We start from the raw sequence: 20900 nt of genomic DNA, 5'->3' as shown, positions 1-20900 counted from the left end.
ACCAATTTCAAGGTTCCAGTAGATAGATTATGTATACCATAGTAATTTGGATTCCAGATTTTATGTTCAAGATTCCCAAAACCTTGACTGACTATAAAGGTTTTCAAAACTCTTTAGTACACATTTGCATGACTTTGAATAGGTAACATTACTACATGTTGTTGTTATTGTTCAGTTGCTAAATCACGTCCAACTCTTTGCAATGCCATGGACTGCAGCACTCCGGACTCCTCTGTCCTTCGCTATTTCCAGTGATGCCATCCACCCATCTCATCCTCTGTCAGGCCCTTCCCCTCCCGCCCTCAATCTTTCCAAGCATCAGGGTCTTTTCCAACGAGTAGCTCTTGACATTAGGTGGCCGAAGTATTGGAGCTTCAACATGTTGACTCTCCTAATTTCATCCTTGAAGAGTGTAATCTCATTTCTTATGTTATAGGGTAACTTTATCACTTCTTTGACTAAATATTATGAAGGCAATAAAGGATTAGTGCTGCATAGAAAGGAATTAAAATAACAACTAATCTACCAGTTCTTAAGAATATAGTCTAGTATAATATCTTTTAAGCTTTACATATGGGAGACATTCAATAAATATCTGTTGAATGAATGAATATTTTTAGCTAATAATGGGTTTCACATTCTAATGACATTACATTATTTTAATATTGTTGGAAATCCATTTTTAAATATTTTAACTTTTGCTTTCTTGAGATATTTTATTTTATATTCAGTAATTTAGACTTTGATTGCAAAGGTAGAAATTAAAACAAGTATTTTTTTTTAAGTTCAAAGCACTATTTATTAGAATATGTAATATATATTGTTCATTACTTTTGGATTTAATCTATTAGCAACTTATCACTGATCTAGGAGGCTTCTTTATTGCCAGGAACCTGAATCACTTCATCCCAGCCATAACCAGAATCTTCCAGGCAGACTGCTGATGAGTACCAAGCAGCTAGTGGTAGCTTCTCTTTTTTTTTTTTTTTTTTTAACAGTTTTAGAGATGGGAAAATGAAAAGCCTAGAATTGCCCCAAAGTGTAGACTTGGAATTCCCTGTGAGAACTGCTTAGAGTTACAGGTCAAGTCCGGGATTCCCTGGTAGCTCAGCTGGTAAAGATTCCACCTGCAATGCAGGAGACCCTGGTTCAATTCCTGAATTGGGAAGATCCCCTGGAGAAGGGATAAGCTACCCACTCCAGTATTCTTGGGCTTCCCTGGTGGCTCAGTCAGTAAAGAATCAGCCTGCAGTGTAGGAGACCTGGGTTTTATCCCTGGGTTGGGAAGATTCCCTGGAGGAGGGCATGGAAGCCCACTCCAGCATTCTTACCTTGAGAATCCCCAAGGACAGAGGAGCCTGATGGGCCACAGTCCATGGGATCACAAAGAGTAGGACATGACTGAGCGACTAAGCACAGCCCAGCACATCAAGTCCACGTTCCCACACTTCTTCGAGATCTGTTTGGTCTATAATTTCTTTTCATGGCAGAAAGTCAGAAAGAAAAAATGCATACTCACACTGGAAGGGAACAAGGTAGTGAGGCATTCTGCGAGGTCCATCCTCTCCCAGAACTTTCCTGAACTCACATGGACCCCTTAGAGCATGTTTCCAAAATATAGGCCATGACCTGTGAGCTCTGAAATCAATTTAGTGGGTCACCAGAAAAAAATTTCTGATGAATAGAAAGAAACAGAATGTATTACACATAGTAAAGGGGTAAACATTGTTTTACAGCAGTGTTTTGTTTCAGTTATAAAGGTGAGTGTGTGCTACATGCATGTATGTACCTGAGTTGGGTAAATAATTTTTACCTAGTTTGTGGTCAGAAAAGTTTGAAATCTTCTGCCTTTAAGGAACTCAGCTTCCAGGGTCAGGGAAGGCAAGAAGATTTCAGCAGGAAGAAAATTCTAGCACAGAGAATCTCTTCCCAAACCACTAAAAATCATGGCTCAGCAGTGAGCAGTGCAGTATAGTGGTTGAGAGCAAACTCAGGCTTTGGAGTCGGACGTAGTGAGAAACCTCAATCCTTTGACTCACTAGCTGCAGGACAGATATCTACAAATGGGAATCATGATTGCGCTATAACCTGTCATATGGATTAAATGCAGTAGCATGTGCAAAGGCCTTAGTATGTTTCCTGGACCACAGCAGGCTCTCGTGAATGATCCATGTCAATAAGGGATCTATGGTCCCTTTAGTCCCAAAGTGAAGAAAGGAAATGGAAACTAAGATTATCTGAAAGTCTCCAGTGTGCCAGGACTGTCAAGAAATCTTCCTCAGGTTCTTTTATTTAAGGACTACTCTAGAAGCGAAGTCTTGTGTCCTCTTCCAGAGCTAAGTCAGGATTCAAACCTAGGACTGCTCATGTCAAAATCCACATAAAGTGATTATCTAAGAATTGTTATGATGATGACCATGAGGAGAAAGAAAAACAAATTATTTTTTAAACCCAAGACCATAACCCTTTTCCTTTTAATCGTTTCTAGTACATCTCTCATTAACTGTGGTGGCTCCTGGTGTTACTAGTTGAACATCAGGATAGTTTCAGGGTATTTACCATCCACTAGAATGTTAAACCGAGAAGGCAGGGGTTTCTCCTTGTTTATGCTGCATCCCCAGTGTGTGAACCAAGAAATATTTGTCAAATCAGTGAAAGAATGAATTCCTGCTCTATGAAAGTCTACATCCATAGTTGATCTAAAGGGCCATAGCACAAAAATCATTCCTGAGTCTTTAAAAGAATCAATCTATCTGGTGACGTAAAGACCCTTGAATTGCCCGAAGATTCACGAGAGCCACGTCTACATGTAACTACCTCTTTCTAACAACAGAATATTATCTGGCTTTCAAATCTACATTTTTTTCTTGCTCCATTGTACTGGGTTATAAAGTAATAGAGTAGAAGACATTTAAGACCATAAAATGCCCATGCCATTTCTGTAGTCTTGAGAATCAGACCCTAGCAGGACCTAAGAGTGTGTTTTATCGGTGATTTTGGCAGGGTACCTAACAGAGAATCCAGGAGCAAAACATCATGTTCAACCAGATTGTTGTCCAAAATGCATAGCATAGAAAGAGAGGAGAAAAATTTATTGGGGGCATATTATACAAAGTGACTGATTAGATTTGCCTCCATAGAAATCTCTTCACAGAGAAAATTATATTAAACATCAACTATTGAAAGAACCAACAAAATCTTCATCATCATCATCATCAGATTTTAAAGGGAAGATTAAACAGCTGTCTTTCTTCATTCAGATTGAAGACAGTTTTACTTTCAGGCAGGGGACAGATTAGATGTGTCCTTGTTGGGTCCTTTCCTAGTTTATCATGGCATCTTCATCATTATTGTGTGTTTAGAAATCCCATGGAACAGTAGAGATACACAGCAATATAAATGCGAGTTACAGCCGAGAAGTGGGTGTCTTTTATAAGGGGGTTAGAGAATTGGGCATTCACTGGGAAAGCAGGTCATAGAGAAAACATAAGAGACCTAAGACTTCAGGTCTCTATGCCTATAATTTTGAATCACTGCCATAAAAAAGAAGTCTATTGATGTCTAGGGAAACTGAAAATGGTCATGGTAAATGGCAGCTGTATGGTTCATTTACTGCTATAAAGGATTCCATCAGCTCTTCTGTAGGTTATTATAGCTGCATTTAAAAATGTGAATGTTCAAGTAAGATTCAATAGCAACTACCCGAGACTGGATTAAAAACTGTGTTCGATGGTTTATCATTTTTTAAGTTGCTAGTGAATATAATGATTTACTAAAGAAATTAGAGTCAATTTAAAGGTTTGTTGCAGGAAATTGTTATAAATCTCCGAGTTTGGTTTTGTTTCACAGTTTTTCACCTTTGAGCAGTACAAGAAATTGCTTGGATATGTGTCACTGTCACCAGCATTGGTAAGTGAGAGTATTTATTATACTTAAGTGTGTGTGTTATTTCATAAAGCAAAATCTGGAAACAAAAACCCTTTTGATTCCCCAAGCTCAGCTACTAAAATATGAATTTGAGTTATTCAATGTTCAGCTACTTGTTGAAAGCCATCTTCCTAATAACTCACAATTTGGCTATTTTATAGCTCCCAGTGATGAATTTATGATAATAATGATATGTGTGGAAAGGCCCATATGAGATATGGTCAAGAATATAAAATAAAGGGTACATTTGTCAAAGACTCCTTTAAACCCAAAAAATGCATGTGTTTACATACATACTACACGTATCTATTTATGTGAAAGTCAGTGTACCTAAAATTGTTTCCTAACAGGTCACTTTTCCAGCTTTTGCTCAAGCTGTAGTAAGTATAGGACTTCAGGTCACTCTGTGGTCAGATGCACACTGAGGGGCCCTTTATAGTTGGGGAGAATAGTGATCTTACAATGTCAGATCAACTATTACATAAAAGTCATTTGGTGATTTGAACATTTGTAGATACCACTCCTTTCTTTCTTAGTAATTTTGTTGCTTTTCACAAAACAAGTTAAATTATATTGGCCAAGTATGTTGTATCAATATCAGTGCAGCGAGAGCCCCAGAAAGAGCCAATGCAATAATTTCTCCTCAAAATCTGCAAAACAAGACTAAACTAAACTAAATCTACCTTGGCCCTCCAAGTGACAACGTGCTTTCCAACCTCTATGAATGTACCTTACAATGTACCTTCCATCCTCCAGTTTACCTGATGGAATGCACCTCAGAACTCAGCCAAAGGGGTGGTGTTCTGAACTTCAGCTCTTTAATTACTTTGCATGCTTAGTCGCTTCAGCATCCAACTCTTGGTGACCCTATGAATCCTAGCCCACCAGGCTCCTCTGTCCATGGGATTCTCCAGGCAAGAATACTGGAGTGGGTTGCCATGTTCCAGGGGATCCTCTGGATCTAGGAATTCAAAACTGTGCCTCCCACAGCTTCTGCATTGCAGGGGGATTCTTTACCTCTGAGCCACCAGGGAAGCGGTAATTCACTGGGTTTCCCTGGTGGCTCAGCGGTAAAGCTTGCAATGCAGGAGACACGGGTTCTACCCCTGGGTCTGGAAGATCCCCTGGAGAAGGAAATGGCAACCCACTCCAGTATTCTTGCTTGGGAAATCCCATGGACGGAGGAGCCTGGCAGGCTATAGTCTGTGGGGTCGCAAAAAAGTCAGACATGACTGAGGAACTAAACAACACCAAAGATTGATTAAGAATTAGCTGCTATTTAAAAAAAAAAATCATACATGCTCCCTTTCTAGGAAGGCTCCAGTTAAGAAACCCAATAGTGTTGCTTTGTGTTACAACAAGGAAACCTGTGGTCCAGGCTCCTGCTTAAACAAGGGGGCTGTGAGGAGGCCTCTCGTGGAAGGAGAAGTAGTAGCATGAGTCCTAAAATTAGCTGAGATTTCTTGTTAATTCCTCACTGTCTTCCCTGAATGTCTCCCCTCACTTTGGAAACATCTTGTTAAAAAGAGGATGGTTTCCAGAAGGTCAGCTGGGTGTTCCTGGGTAGAGCATCTGTACCATGTGAGAGACCATGCTTCTTTCTTGATAACTCAAAAAGAAAAGCATTTGGCCACTCCAGATCCTCTCACTGAATTCATGCAAACTGTATACAGTTTTTCTTTTTTCTTGAACTCACTTATTTCAGTTTCTCTTTGATACAGCTAGACACTTAAACAGCTGTTAAATGTCCCTTGGTGCTCTCACATGAAAAGCCTGGGAGGCTGGAAACCTGACAGTTACCCCTGTCTCTGGAACAACCTGAGTAACACGATATGCTGATAGCTGATCAATTCTTTTGACAAGGGACTGCTGAACACTAGTTCTGACAGCAAATGTAGCTGAGTTTTATAGAAGAACAAAAAAGTGAATTACTTGGAAGGTTGCATGTAGTAATAAAAACCTGAACATCTGGATTTTAGCTTTTTTCAGTCAGAAGAGTTTGGGACTAGTATTTTTCTTCTTCTTCTGCTTTTGGCTTCCATGATGGGGGTCTGATATAAATGAATAAAATATTTGGTCTGTTACCCTATACAGATATGTTTAAAATTGTGATGAAGGGGCATTAAAAGAAAACATTGTTAGTTATTCTCTCCTGAAATCTGTGTAAAATCTTGTTCTTCCTCTTTGTGCAACAGTAACAGTGGTTTTTAGTAACAGTAACAGCAATTTACAAGACTCTTTCACACATGATTTTGACCCTCATAATAATCTGATTAAATACAAAGATTAGATATTATAGTCTCCATTTTACAGTTGAGAAAACTGTGACATAAAAAATTCATTGTTTTTTTCCATGGAAAGGCATTTTATTTTAAATATAGTAAGATGGACAGGGAGGCCTGGCGTGCTGCGGTTCATGGTCGCAAAGAGTCGAACACGACTGAGCGACTGAACTGAACTGAACTGAACTGAATGTGTACATGTCAATCCCAAACCCCCAGGTTATCTCTCCCCTCCTCCCTTCCCCTCTGGTAATAATGTTTGTTCTCTGAGTATGTGAATCTTTTTCTGTTTTGTAAATAAGTTCATTTGTATCATTTTTTTTTAGATTCCAAATATAAGTGATATTCTATGAGATTTGTCTTTGTTTGACACATTTCACTTAGTAGTAATTTCAAGGTCCATCCATGTTCCTGCAAATGGCATTATTTCATTCTTTTTAATGGCTGAGTCATATTCCATTGTATGTACCACATTGTCTTTAAAAGATTCAGTTATTTCTATAGAGTTGCAGCTGACACACATGGTGTTTTTGTGTGAATTATGAAAAGGTGCTCCTTTCTCCTGACTAGTGGCTTTCCAGAACTCCCACTTGGCAAATAGGGTGCAGGCTGATTTCGGCCTCCAGCTCTGGTCACACAGCCAATAAGACGGCAGAATCAGAACCTAAACCCAGATCCCCTGGCTCTGGATCCTGCCCTGGTTCCATCTTGCCTCCCCTTCTAAGGATGTAGAACATAGTTTTCTCCCTTTTCTCTTTTAGTCTCCTATTACAGACTCCTAATAAGAGCTTCTGTTCTTCACTCTTGATTGGCTTTTTTCTTCTCCTGGTTGTATAATAGTATAACTTCTCCTAGAGTTAGAGCTTCCACACTAAAGAATTATTTTTTCCAGCATCTGTTTGAAGGTTTGAGACATTGTTTTATTTTGTTTTCCTGCCAAGTGTGTGTGTTTTAATAGTTGTAGTTATTTAAGTTTCTGAAAAAAACCCTTCAGCATTCTATTCAGAAGAAAATTCTAAAAGTTGTTCTTTCCTAGTGCAGAAATTCTTAACAGGTAGAAAATAACCTGAGACACAGTTACCTTTTGCTGAATGTTCTAGATTTTATTTGAGCCCTTCAAGACAACCTAGCAACTTCTGACCTCAACCTTTATCCCTCAGCTTCTAGGTCTGGAAGAATAGGGCTCAATTTGAAAAAACAGATAAAGGATGAATTTTAAAATGATTTTTTTGTTTCTTAACTTCCTAGAATAGTGACTCTAAGAATGTGGCTATATATTTAAATATTTTCAACTATACTCTTTGTTTACCTGAAATTTAGCTTTTTATAAACATTTTATTTCTGGTTCTGCCCCTTGAATTTTTTATATGCTCACTAAATGTATTTAAGCAGTTGTTTAAAAACGAAGCTCTCCTTTTACTAAGTCACACTCTTAGTTGTTACATGTGCAGATGTTTTAGTATCCACCTTAAATACATAAAACAACCTTGCTTTTCATTAAAGGACAAAGTCATTGTTGATGGGGCTTTGACGTTTTATTTTGAATTGTTAGGATGTGGTTTGTGGCTTCTGTAATTTCTGCTTCATGAATTGTCAGCATCAAATCAAGATCTAAAGCTGTTTAGTAATGGTATATGGTGCATTTATGTGAGTTTCTCCATTCTCATCATAACATTCAGCTGCATAGTGTAATGAGTAAGATGTTTAACCTCATACACATGATAACTTGTTTTAAAGTATTGATTGACTTAATTTTTCTAGACATTTGCTGTTGCTGGACTGGGATCTGGACTAACAGAAGCCATCGTGGTCAACCCTTTTGAGGTAGTAAAAGTTGGCTTGCAAGCCAATCGGAACAGATTTACAGAGGTAATCATTTAATGTTTTCCTATTGTTGAGGGAATGTAAAAAATTATTTTTCAGTCTATAGTATAAAATTATGAACCCTTCTCCTAGCCACTTGTTAAAGCCATAGTAACTTATTGTTAAGGAAGTAGCATAAGAAAAAGTCAAATTCTTCCACAGGAAAGTGCTAACAAAAAAGCACTAAAGTCTGATGGACAAACATGTTTAGACATTTTTATTTTAGAGTTGTAATGTAATGTATAATGACTTATTTGGAAATATTTTCTCTACTTTTGGCAAAACCTCTATTTCACATTTTACTAGAATAGACTGTAGCAAAAAACCACTGGGGTGATAATATTGTTGTGCTTTTTTTAAAAAAATTATGAAATCATTTTTTCAAAATTACTTCACTCCATTCCCCACTCCACCCACTGCCTTCCCCCAAAGATTCTGATAATCTGTCAAGTTTGTCTTTTGGTTAAATCTGAATGAGCGGGTTACTAAACCTGTGTAGACGTCACCACTTGGACAATGATGGGTCTTGACATTTAATCACTGGTACATGATGTTCCATGAAGACAGATTCCCTTGGTCTGTGCTGCCTTCACTTCCTTCCAGTTGCCTAATAATTCCCTTTAAACCAACAAGTCCAATTGTTCTTCTTTTATTCTTTTGGGTGCCAAACCGAAGGTAGGAAAAAAATAAGGAGATTGGCAGTTCAGGTCCTTTCTTAGCATTTGAATTCACTTCCACAACTGGGTAGCATGTGGTATAAATTGGTCTAGAGGATCTGCTGACCTGAATTTCTCCATAGAAAAGCTCCCCTGCCTACCACTTAAGCAGCTGCTAATGGGTGGAGACCCTGCTCACTCCCACCCCACTTCCTGTCTGCTGATACTGCCTGAGAGCTCTCTGGCAGCTTCCTGAGCAGAACTATGGGAAAGAGAGAGAGCCCTACTCACCTTAGCTGCCAAGGCCTACAGAGGACAGGGCTGGGCTGCTACAGCTCCTCAGATGAGGTCAGTCCTAATGAAGGGAGATTTTTTTTAAGTTTCAAAAGGTTGTGCTAATTGCAGAGATACACAGCACTTTAGAAAAGGCTGAAAATCCCTGTATTGCCCTACTCTGTTTCTGTTTTGCTTTTTCTCTATTCTTCCTTGAATGATGGGAAAAGATGGCAGGGACCAGAAGGAAATAAAAAGAAACACTTCTCCAATGTCCTATCAATATGGAGCATTTAAGACAGCCCCCATGGAATCTGCTTAAGGAAAATTTGATTTGTTAGACTGGGAGAATTACCAGCTAGGAGAATTGGAGCTCCCCATTCAGTGTCCCATTTTACCTATTGGGAAGCATGTCTTGGGGCAGGAAGGAGTGAGCAAAAGAATACACAGGCCTTCCAACTGCAGTCCTTCATCAAGACAGCATGTAAGTAGAGAAACACAAAATGGGACAGAGCACCAAGAAGCATTCACAGGAGTGAAAATAACAAATTATCATAGCACCCCTACTCACGCCTAATGTTCTTTTTCTCTCCTCTGCCTTCAAGGAGGTTCTGCACTGAGGCCATGTAAGCGCTGGTTACGTTTTGCATGTGCCGAGGCCTTGCTAGAACACATTAAATGCCCCTGCAGCCCGACACAAGAATGCTGCATGTGCATGTGCTCCTAGTTCATTGACCGAGTGTGGTCTGTGTAAATTGTTGGTATATATGTAACTGGTTTTTTTAAGTTGGGGAGAGAGAGGAACTTGTTTGGTGTTGTTTCTTTTGCAGAATTGGCTAAACTGCATTCAGAATTCATTTACTTAGACAAAATACAATCTATTAGGTTCCTTATAAAATATTTGGCATATGACGTCAACTAGTCAAAACTTAGTAACAGAGGGATCTCGTAGGTCACAGGTGTCAGCATTTATTTCCAGCAGTTATCAGGAATCAGTAGCTGATCAGAGGTGACACTTTGTAGGCAATATTGATCAAATTGAAAAGTAATGCATAGTCACCCAACATAAAGTAATGGGGCTATGCCTATTACCAAAAAAAAACTGAAAGAAATGACATGATAAGAATAGCAAATTTCAGATTTAGTCATTTAAAACCAACTACCATTTCGGAGAAGGCAACGGCACCCCACTCCAGTACTCTTGCCTGGAAAATCCCATGGATGGAAGAGCCTGATAGGCTGCAGTCCATGAGGTCACTAAGAGTCGGACACGACTGAGCGACTTCACTTTCACTTTTCACTTTCATGCATTGGAGAAGGAAATGGCAACCCACTCCAGTGTTCTTGCCTGGAGAATCCCAGGGACAGAGGAGCCTGGTGAGCTGCCGTCTATGGGGTCGCACAGCTTAGCAGCACCATTTTTGGGCAAATGCAGATTGAGAGCAAGAGGAGAAGGGGATGACAGAGAATGAGATGGTTGGATGGCATCACCGACTCAATGGACATGAGTTTGAGCAAACTCCAGGAGATAGTGAAGGACAGGGTAGCCTGGTGTGCTGCAGTCCATGGGGTCACAAAGAGTCAGACACAACTTAGTAACTGAACAACAGCAAATGTGATAATATACACAAAGGTCTTAACAGAGTCTGGTACATTATAGGCACCCAACCAATAACAATTTCTAGATGTAAATTGATCCTATAAACCCTTAAGGTTTAAGAAATAGATCTATCTTGAGATATGTTCCAGTTAATAGTCACAGCCCACTCCAGTTGTGGGTGCAAAAACAGCTTACTGGGCAATGGTTCCCTTAGGTCATTCCCAACTGACAATACAATCCATTTAGCCTAAATTCTTAAGGGCAGGCAGCCCAGTTTCAGTACCTACTGAGGTCTTTAAACTCAAATGAGGTCTGTTATCATAAACAGTAGTAGTTGGCTATCTATTTACTGTAAATAACTTGCATGTAGCAGCAGAAGTTTGAGAGGAAACTAAAAACATTTGAAGCCACTTTGGAAAGAGTTCTACCTCAATCAAAATGTTCTTCCTTCAGAAGAGTCATATCAAGTAAGCACGTATTCTTCATCAATCTTCATGGTCACCTCACCTGGAGGTTGTGAACAAAGCTCATTTTCAGCCTTTTCAGTCAATTACTAGCTGTGGCTAAAAAAAAAAAAATGAAGAAGAAGAAGATACCCCATGCCAAAGGCAAAGGAGAAGCCCCGGCAAGACAATAGGAGGGGTGAAATCACATTTAGAATCAAACCCCATACCCACAAGAGAAGCTCGGAGGGCTTAAACAAAACCTTGTGCGTGCCAGGACCCAGACCCCACAGAGACTGAGCTAGACCTGCCTTTGAGTGTTTGAGTATCTCCCATGGAGGCACGGGTCATCAGTGGCTTGCCACATGGGCAGGGGCTCTGGGTGCAGCAGATCTGGGTGACACAGCATGTGGCCTCTTGGAGGAGGTCGCCATTAACCCCACCATAGAGCTGCCAAGCAGACGCCCCACAAACTGCAGAACAATTATACCAAATAAATTCTGGCACTGTTAAGAAAGTTCTAGGACCCACAGCAGATTTTTCAACCTGAGGATCTGGCAAAAGGACTGAGAATCCCCAGGGAATTTGACTTTGGAGGCCAGTGGGATTTGATTACAGTACTTCCACAGGACTGGGAAAACAGACTCTTGGAGGGCAGAAACAAAACCTTTTACAAAGCAGGACCCAGGAGAAAGGAGCAATGACCCCACAAGAGACTGACCCAGGCTTGCCTGTGAGTGTCCAGGAGTCTCCAGCAGAGACATGGGTCGACAGTGGCCTGCTGCAGGGTCAGGGGCACTGAATACAAAAGTGTGTGCATAAGACCTTTTGAAGGAGGTCCCCACTATCTTCATTACCCCTACCACAGTTTGGTCTCAGGTCAAACAACAGGGAGGGAACACAGCCCCACCCATCAATAGAAAATTGGATTAAAGATATACTGAGCATGGCCCTGCCCATCAGAACAAACCCCAGTTTCCCACACAGTCAGACTCTCCCATCAGAAGCTTCCATAAGCCTCCTTATCCATCAGAGGGCAGACAGAATGAAAACCACAATCACAGAAAACTAATCAAACTGAGCACTTGGACCACGGCCTTATCTAACTCAGTGAAACTATGAGCCATGCTGTGTAGGGCCACCCAAGATAAACGGGTCATGGTGGAGAGTTCTGACAAAACATGGTTCACTAGAGAAAGAAAGAAAGAAAGTGAAGTCGCTCAGTCATGTCCGACTCTTTGTGACCCCATGGACCGTAGCCTACCATACTCCTCTGTCCATGGGATTTTCCAGGCAACAATACTGGAGTGGGTTGCCATTTCCTTCTCCAGAGGATCTTCCCAAACCAGGGATCGAACCTGGGTCTCCGACATTGTAGGCAGACACTTTACCATCTGAGCCACCAGGTCCACTGGAGAAGGGAATGGCAAACTACTTCACTTATGAGAACCTCATGAACAGTATGAAAAGACAAAAAGATATGACACTGAATGATGAACTACCAGGTTGGTAGGTGCCTGATATGCTACTGGAGAAGAGTGAAGAAATAACTGCAGAAAGAATGAAGAGACAGAGCCAAAGCAAAAACGCCCAGTTGTGGATGTGACTGGTGATGGAAGTAAAGTCTGATGCTGTAAAGAACAATATTGCATAGGAACCTGGAATGTTAGGTCCATGAATCAAGGTCCATGAATCAATGTTAGGTCCATGAATTAGGTCCTGTGGAAGTGGTCAAACAGGAGATGGCAAGGGAGAACATTGACATTTTAGGAATCAGTGAACTAAAATGGATTGGAATGGATGAACTTAATTCAGATGACCATTGTATCTTCTACTGTGGGCAAGAATCCCTTAGAAGAAATGGAGTAGCCCTCATAGTAAACAAAAGAGTCCAAAATGCAGTACCTGGGTGCAATCTCAAAAACAACAGAATGACCTCTGTTTGTTTCCAAGGCAAACCATTCAGTAACATAGTAATCCAAGTCTATGCCCCAACCACTAATCCGAAGAAGCTGAAGCTGAACAGTTCTATGAAGACCTAAAGACCTTCTAGAACTAACACCCAAAAAAGATGTCCTTTTCCTCATAGGGGACTGGAATGCAAAAGTAGGAAGTCAAGAGATACTTGGAGTAACAGGCAAGTTTGGCCTTGGTATACAAAATGAAGCAGAGCAGAGGCTAACAGAGTTTGGCCAAGAGAACGCACTGGTCATAGCAAACACACTCTTCCAAAAACACAAGAGATAACTCTACATATGGACATCACCATATGGTCAATATCGAAATCAGATTGACTATATTCTTTGCAGCTGAAAATGGAGAAACTCTATACAGTCAACAAAAACAAGACCTAGAGCCGACTGTGGCTCAGATCATGAGCTCCTTATTGCAAAATTCAGACTTAAACTGAAGAAAGTATGGAAACCACTAGACCATTCAGGTATGACCTAAATCAAACCCCTTATGATTATACGGTGGAAGTGACAAATAGATTCAAGGGATTAGGTCTGATAGACAGAGTGCCTGAAGAACTATGGACAGAGTTTCATGACATTGTACAGGAGGCAGTGATCAAGACCATCCCCAAGAAAAAGAAATGCAAAAAGGAAAAATGGTGTCTGAGGAGTCTTTACAAATAGCTGAGGAAAGAAGAGAAGCTGAAGGCAAAGGACAAGAGAAAAGATATACCCATTTGAAGGCAGAGTCCCAAAGAATAGCAAGGAGAGATAAGAAACCCTTCCTCAGTGATCAATGCAAAGAAATAGAGGAAAACAATAGAATGGGAGAGACTGAGATCTCTTCAAGAAAATTGGAGATACCAAGGGAATATTCCATGCAAAAAGAGGCACAATAAAGGACAGAAATGGTATGGACCTAACAGAAGCAGAAGATAAGAAGAGGTGGAAAGAATACACAGAAGAACTATACAAGAAAGATTTAATGACCCAGATAACCATGATGGTGTGATCACTCACCTAAGAGCCAGATATCCTGGAATGTGAAGTCAAGTGGGCCTTAGGCAGCATCACTAAGAACAAAGCTAGTGGAGGTGATGGAATTCCAGTTGAGCTATTTCAAATCCTAAAAGATAATGCTGTGAAAGTGCTGCACTCAATATGCCAGCAAATTTGGAAAACTCAGCAGTAGCCACAGAACTGGGAAAGGTCAGTTTTCATTTCAATCCCAAAGAAAGGCAATGCCAAAGAATGCTCAAACTACCACACAATTGCAGTCATCTTGCACGCTAGTAAAGTAATGCTCAAAATTCTCCAAGCCAGGCTTCAGCAGTACATGAACTGAGAACTTCCAGATGTTCAAGCTGGATTTAGAAAAGACAGAGAAACCAGAGATCAAATTGCCAACATCCGTTGGATCATAGAAAAAGCAAGAGAGTTCCAGAAAAACATCTACTTCTGCTTTATTGACTATGCCAAAGCCTTTGACTGTGTGGATCACAACAAACTGTGGGAAATTCTTAAAGAGATGTGAAAACCAGACCACTTTACCTGTGTCCTGAGAAATCTGTATGCAGGTCAAGAAGCAACAGTTAGAACCGGACATGGAACAATGGATTGGTTCCAAATTGGGAAAGGAGTACATCAAGGCTGTATATTGTCACCCTGCTTATTTAACTTCTATGCAGAGTACATCATGCGAAATGTGGGGCTGGATGACTCACAAGCTAGAATCAAGATTGCCAGGGGAAATATCAATAACCTCAGATATGCAGATGACACCACCCTTATGGCAGAAAGCTTAGAAGAACTAAAGAACCTCTTGATGAAAGTGAAAGATAAAAGTGAAAAAGTTGGCTTGAAACTCAACATTGAAAAAACTAAGATCATGGCATCCAGTCCCATCACTTCATGGCAAGTAGATGGGGAAGCAATGGAAACAGTGAGAGACTAATTTTGGGTGCTCCAAAATCACTGCAGATAGTGACTGAAGCCATGAAATATAAAGACACTTGCTTCTTGGAAGAAAAGTTATGATGAACCTAGACAGCATATTAAAAAGCAGAGACATTACTTTGCCAACAAAGGTCCATCTAGTCAAAGCTATAGTTTTTCCAGTAGTCATGTATGGATGTGAGAGTTGGACTATACAGAAAGCTAAGTGCCAAAGAATTAATGCTTTTGGACTGTGGTGCTGGAGAAGACTCTTGAGAGTCCCTTGGACTGTGAGGAGATCCAACCAGTCCATCCTAAAGGAGATCAGTCCTGGGTTTTCATTGGAAGGACTGATGCTGAAGCTGAAACTCCAATACTTTGGCCACCTCTTGTGAAGAACTGACTCATTAGAAAGACTCTGACACTGGGAAATATTGAAGGTAGGAGGAGAAGAGGATGACAGAGGATGAGATGATTGGATGGTATTGCTGACTCGATGGACATGAGTTTGAGCAAGCTCCAGGAGTTAGGGTTAGGGTTAGGGTTAAGGCTGGTGTGCTGCAGTCCATGGGGTTACAAAGAGTCAGACATGACTGAGCGACTGAACTGACTGACTGACCAGCTGTGGGGAAACACTAAATGGATGAGTTGCATGTGGAACTGCCAGAGGGCTTGACAACACCTTTACGAAAAGCAGGGCAGTTTCCCGGGAGGCTTATTTCACAGGAAGGTAACTCTTGCTGTTCCACCAATAGTGTGAGTTTCTCAGGCCTCAGTTCTGCGGCTCAGCCTTTCTACCTCCTTGCCTTATATTTTAACCACCATGCATTCTGACACAGGAATCACGAAATTTCCTAATTTGTCAGCCTAGGAAACGCGAGTCCACATGGTCCTTTAAACATAAAAATTTTCCCAGAAGTTGTCTGCAGTGGAAGACAACTTAGGGTAACAGTAGTCAGTATTACTCTTACTATTACACTGAAAGTCTTGTGGGCAATGGTAGAGTGATAAAGATGGAGCAAAAGGACTGCCGTGGTCCCAGGTGTGCAGAGCATGGTCTAGAAGGAGCTTGTGGGATGTGGGTAGATGTCTACTTGGCCTTGTGGAGAGGACATGGCTGGCAAAGGGCCAGAATGGGCCCCCTGAAGCATGGGGTGCAGGAAAAGGGCCCCTCTTGCTGGGGTCCAAGGACAGTATTGGCTGAGAGCAGAGACTGCAAGCGCTGGGTTCTCAGAGCAATTGTAGGTACCCTGCTGGCTTCAGCTCCCTGTATTCTCCTCTCTGTGGTCTAGGGCTGGTTTTCTAGCCAACCAGAGGTATGTTATCCATAAAATATGCCTTCCCTCCCGGTTAGCCCTAAACTATTCTAGAAATTTCAAGGAAATTGTGGTTAATTCGGTTTCTGATATTTCCCTCATATCCTTCCAGCTTCTGTATAAACTATTTCAATAGGTGTGCTTGTCTTGCCTCCACTTTTAAAATTACCACCATATCAGTCAAAGACTATAATCCCTGCCACACTTCTTTCAATTCCAATACCAGAATCTTGGCCAGCATCTTAAAATTCACAGTGAATAAAGAAAACCGGTCTCTAATTTAAATATGCTTGACCTTCTGTGGGGAGCAAAGTAATCACAGCTTTGTCATGCTCTGGTTTGGTTCAGTGGGTGTAAAAACATGTTCAGATAAAATCGGGATAGACCCAAATTTCCCCCCGTCCTTCAAACTAAACCCAAGCAAAGTGTTGTTCTGGTTTGTAGTCTTTTTGGCTGAGGATTATACTTGCCAGAGGATTTCTCTATTGGAGAGGGTTTGTATACCCAGTCTTGCCAAAAGTGTGACTTTATAGCTTATTGTCCTTATAAGACCCTGCTCCCTCCTAACTAGTGTATCATTTTTTTTCTATACACATGTAAGAAGTCCCCTATCACTTGTGCTAAGGCAAGTGGTGTTTGACTGGCATGCTCTCTGCTAGCCTGGAAAATGTGAATTTCTCCCCAGGAGCAAAATCTTGTATGAATTGTTTCCCAGTTTTTCTCTCCACTTTGAAATCGACTTCAAAGTTATTATTTGGCTAACGGGTTATGTTTTCCTTCCCTTGAGGTCTATAGGATTTGCCTCTGATGTGTGGATGGGGCACAGGTTTTCCTTCTACTCTGTCATTTTTATCTATGTTACATATGAACATAATCATTCTCACCCCAAGTATGAAACTCAGCCTTTAGGAAATTGCAAAAGCCTGCTTCACCTCTATTTAGTCTTTGAAGATGTTCAGCTCAAGAAGAGAATAGTCTTCCACCTGAGCTCTATGATAAAAGTTAAGGATCAATGAACTAATAGCAAATGTGTCATCAATGATAGACTCTAAAGATAGGGATTTTTTTTTTTAATTAGTTCAGGGTTTGATTCTGGTTTGGGATAACACCATTAAATATAGCTCTATACACTGTATCCTGGGAACTTAATAATCTGCAGTTGTGGTTTAGTCTCTAAGCATATCTGACTTGTTGAAACCCCATGGACTATATAGCCAACCAGGCTCCTCTGTCCTTGGGATTTCCCAGGCAACAATACTGGAGCGAGCTGCCATTTCCTTCTCCAGGGGATGTTCCCAATCCAGGATTGAGCCCGTGTTTCTTGCCCTGGCAGGCAGAGTCTTTACCACTGAGCTACCAGGGAAGCCTAGTTATCTATTAGAGACCAATTAGGTCAGGTACAGTGTCACAAATGGAGAAGGCAATGGCACCCCACTCCAGTACTCTTGCCCGGAAAATCCCATGGATGGAGGAGCCTGTAGGCTGGACTCATGGGGTCGCTGAATCGGACATGACTGAGCGACTTCACTTTCACTTTTCACTTTCATGCATTGGAGGAGGAAATGGCAGCCTATTCCAGTGTTCTTGCCTGGAGAATCCCAGGGACGGGGGAGCCTGGTGGGCTGCCGTCTCTAGGGTCGCACAGAGTCGGACACAACTGAAGCGACTTAGTAGCAGCAGCAGCAGCAGTGTCACAAAGCTTAGTGATTATTTTCTTCGTAGGCAATGAACACATGCTTAAGCTTAGTTGTGTTATGTAGACACAACACAAAGCAAATAGGATGATACTTTGTGATCCTCGCTTTCAAGAAAGAGAGGAGTTGAGTTACATAGAGAGTGAACGTGTGGCTCTATTTTCAGATAGTGTGAGAAGCCAGCTTCAAGGGCATGTCAACATTCATGATGATGTATTGAGTTAAGTTCAAATTTTTCCTGCATTACTCTGTGAAATCCTGCCTGGAAGCTGTTCAGTACCTAAATTATTTCTTTCCAGTCTATGATCCTTGTGGGCAGAAAAGTGAATTATGTGTACGAATCCTTTCATATAGTTATCTTTCAGCAATACCTAAGGCAGCAGCCAAGTTGCCTCTCTATTATCATTTACAGAAAATAGATCTCAGTCTTACGTTCGGCTGTGCCAGAAACCCTAGGTTTTTGCTTTCAGAATTGAGACTTTGAAGTAATGATAATAGCTACCATTTACAGAACATGCATTAGATGCCAGATTCTGTGCTGGATGCCTCACGTGTTTCTTCCTTTATTTGAGTTTTAAAATTTATACAATTTTTATAAATTACCAAAGTAACTTTTTTCACAAATTACATAATACAGAGCTATATGGAGAAAAAATAATTGATGATTTCTGTCACTCCCACACTCCAATCCAATCGCTCTGGTAAATTCTGTGGGTCCTTCCACACACCTGATATCAAATCCTCCCATTGCCCTGTAAGGTTGGTGACTTTATAGGGAGTGGAAATAAAACCTAATCAGTTATTAGCTCCAATGAACTGAGCACTAACACAGACGTCTCCTTCAAGAAACAACACTGTTTTCATTGGGATAAAGAAATGTGGGTAATGAATATGCTTAAGGGGAAATCACAAATGTTTGGGGAACCATGAAAAAGCAAACGGGTCCTTCCATGCTGCCAGGCACGTCTGTGCCCACAGTCCAGCCTCCTTCCCTCCTGCTCTGCCAGCGATGCTCGGGCAAAGCACAGGGTCAACATCTCATCACCTGGAGGCCCTGTGTTCCTCCAGACAGTTATTGGGCAGCAACGTGGTGTTGACGTAGCTCAGCATCTGGAAGAGTTTGTTTAAAGCAAATTATTTTCCACTCACAGATTGTTGAAAAATAGGCCTGCTCATCAAATCTAAATTCTAGAAAGAATATAATTACATTTTGGATGTCTTTTTGTCCATAATCATGCCCTAGTAAAATAAACTGCAGTGACGAATTAGTGTAATACCTAAGCAAAAAGAGATGTGTAACTGTGGGGTTTTTGAGCCCAATTCCTCTTCTTTTACATTTTGTTCTCAAATAAAAGGAAGGGGCTTTTTTTTTTCTTTAATTTATGAAAATGCTTCAAGACTTCGAGGAACAAAGGGCTTATGTGATCTATCTCCTAATTGAGCGAAGGAATTTTTCCTACCTAAGTGTAGCAACTGGATGTCCTCTTTTTAACAAAGCAGTATTTTTCTTAAGGCCAGATATGGACACTCACTTCTTTGTATAAAGATATCCGGTTTGCTTTCTAGTCATGTGATGAAGTCCAGTGCAACATCCTTATCCCATTGGCTCTAAAATGCACCCAAGTTCCCCTTGCCGTGGGAAGCAGGTAAAGAGATGCACGTGGAGCATGCTGTCTTTGGACATGGTGTGCCTAGCGCTCTTCTCTCACTTTAGAGAGAGAGGAAATCTCTCTCTGACACACACCCCATGCCTGTGCCTACTGGCCATGCTCTGATAACTATTTACCCAAGGAACAATGCCTGAAACCTCTGTCCGTGATCTCACAAGGTAATCAGAGCCAACTATGGCCAGTCCTTGATGGAAAAACTCCAGGAAAAATAGCTCGGGCTGCCATAAGTCATCTCAGTGATATGTTGGTGATTCTGGGTTCTCAGGAAGGAATCAGGGCCCTAGAGTGGTGCCAGGGAGCATTGTTTAAACACCAGATCTTCTCTTTTACTTTAGTCTTTTAAGAACTTTTAGGCTTCCCTCGTGGCTCAAATGGTAAAGAATCTGCCTGCAATACAGGTTCGATCCCTGAGTTGGGAAGATCCCTTGGAGAAGGGAATGGCTACCCACTCCACACTTTTCTTGCCTGGAGAATCCCCAAGGACAAAGGAGCCTGGCATTGCAGGCTCCATGTTACCATCCATGGCATTGCAAAAAGTTGGATGTGACTGAGCAACTAATACTTTCAAGGACTTTTAATTTTTAAAAGAATTTTTTATTGAAGCATATTGATTTCAAATATTTTTGTGCTTCAGGCGGGCAGCATAGTGATTTAATATTTTTGCAATTTATATTTCATGAAAAGTTACTACAAGATAATGGTTGTAATTCCCTGTGCTGTACAATACATCCTAGTTGCTTATGTATTTTATACATAGTAATTTGTATCTCTTAATCCTATATCCCTAATGTTACCCCTTCCCCTCCCCTCTCCCCATAGATACCCATTGGTTTTTTCCTATATCTGTGAGTCTGTTTCTGTTTTGTTACATACATTCATTTGTATTATTTTTTTAATTCTACATTTAAGTAATATCATACATTATTTGTCTTTCTATGTCTGACTTATTTCACTAAGCACGATAATTTCTTTATCCATCTACATTGCTGCAAATGGCAGAATTTCAGTCTGCTTTATGGCTGAGTGATATTCCATTGTGTATGTATAGCACATCTTTTTTTAAACTGAGGTATAGTTGATGTACAATATAAATTGCAAGTATACAACATAGTGACTCACAATTTTTAAAGGTTATACTCCATTTATAGTTATTATAAAATATTGACTGTATTCCTTGTATTATACAATATATCCTTGTAGCTTATTTACCTTTTACACAATAGTTTATACCTCTTAATCCCCTACCTCTATCTTACCCTCCCCCAGCCCCTCCCCCACTGGTAACC

General features: G+C 40.7%; 1 protein-coding gene across 5 annotated transcripts in view; it reads left to right on the top strand.

The window, feature by feature from the left end:
- SLC25A21 (solute carrier family 25 member 21) overlaps positions 1 to 20900 on the top strand; it is a 538464-nt gene that overhangs the window by 482465 nt on the left and 35099 nt on the right. For all 5 annotated transcript variants that reach the window (XM_070775474.1, XM_070775472.1, XM_070775473.1 and 2 more), the window contains 2 exons: positions 3850 to 3909; positions 7971 to 8078. In XM_070775474.1, the coding sequence (XP_070631575.1) occupies positions 3850 to 3909; positions 7971 to 8078 (168 nt within the window). The remainder of the gene's footprint in view (positions 1 to 3849; positions 3910 to 7970; positions 8079 to 20900) is intronic.

The sequence above is a fragment of the Bos indicus genome, chromosome 21 (assembly GCF_029378745.1).
Source record: "Bos indicus isolate NIAB-ARS_2022 breed Sahiwal x Tharparkar chromosome 21, NIAB-ARS_B.indTharparkar_mat_pri_1.0, whole genome shotgun sequence".
Lineage (NCBI taxonomy): Eukaryota > Metazoa > Chordata > Mammalia > Artiodactyla > Bovidae > Bos > Bos indicus.
This window is presented reverse-complemented; position numbering and strand designations above follow the sequence as displayed.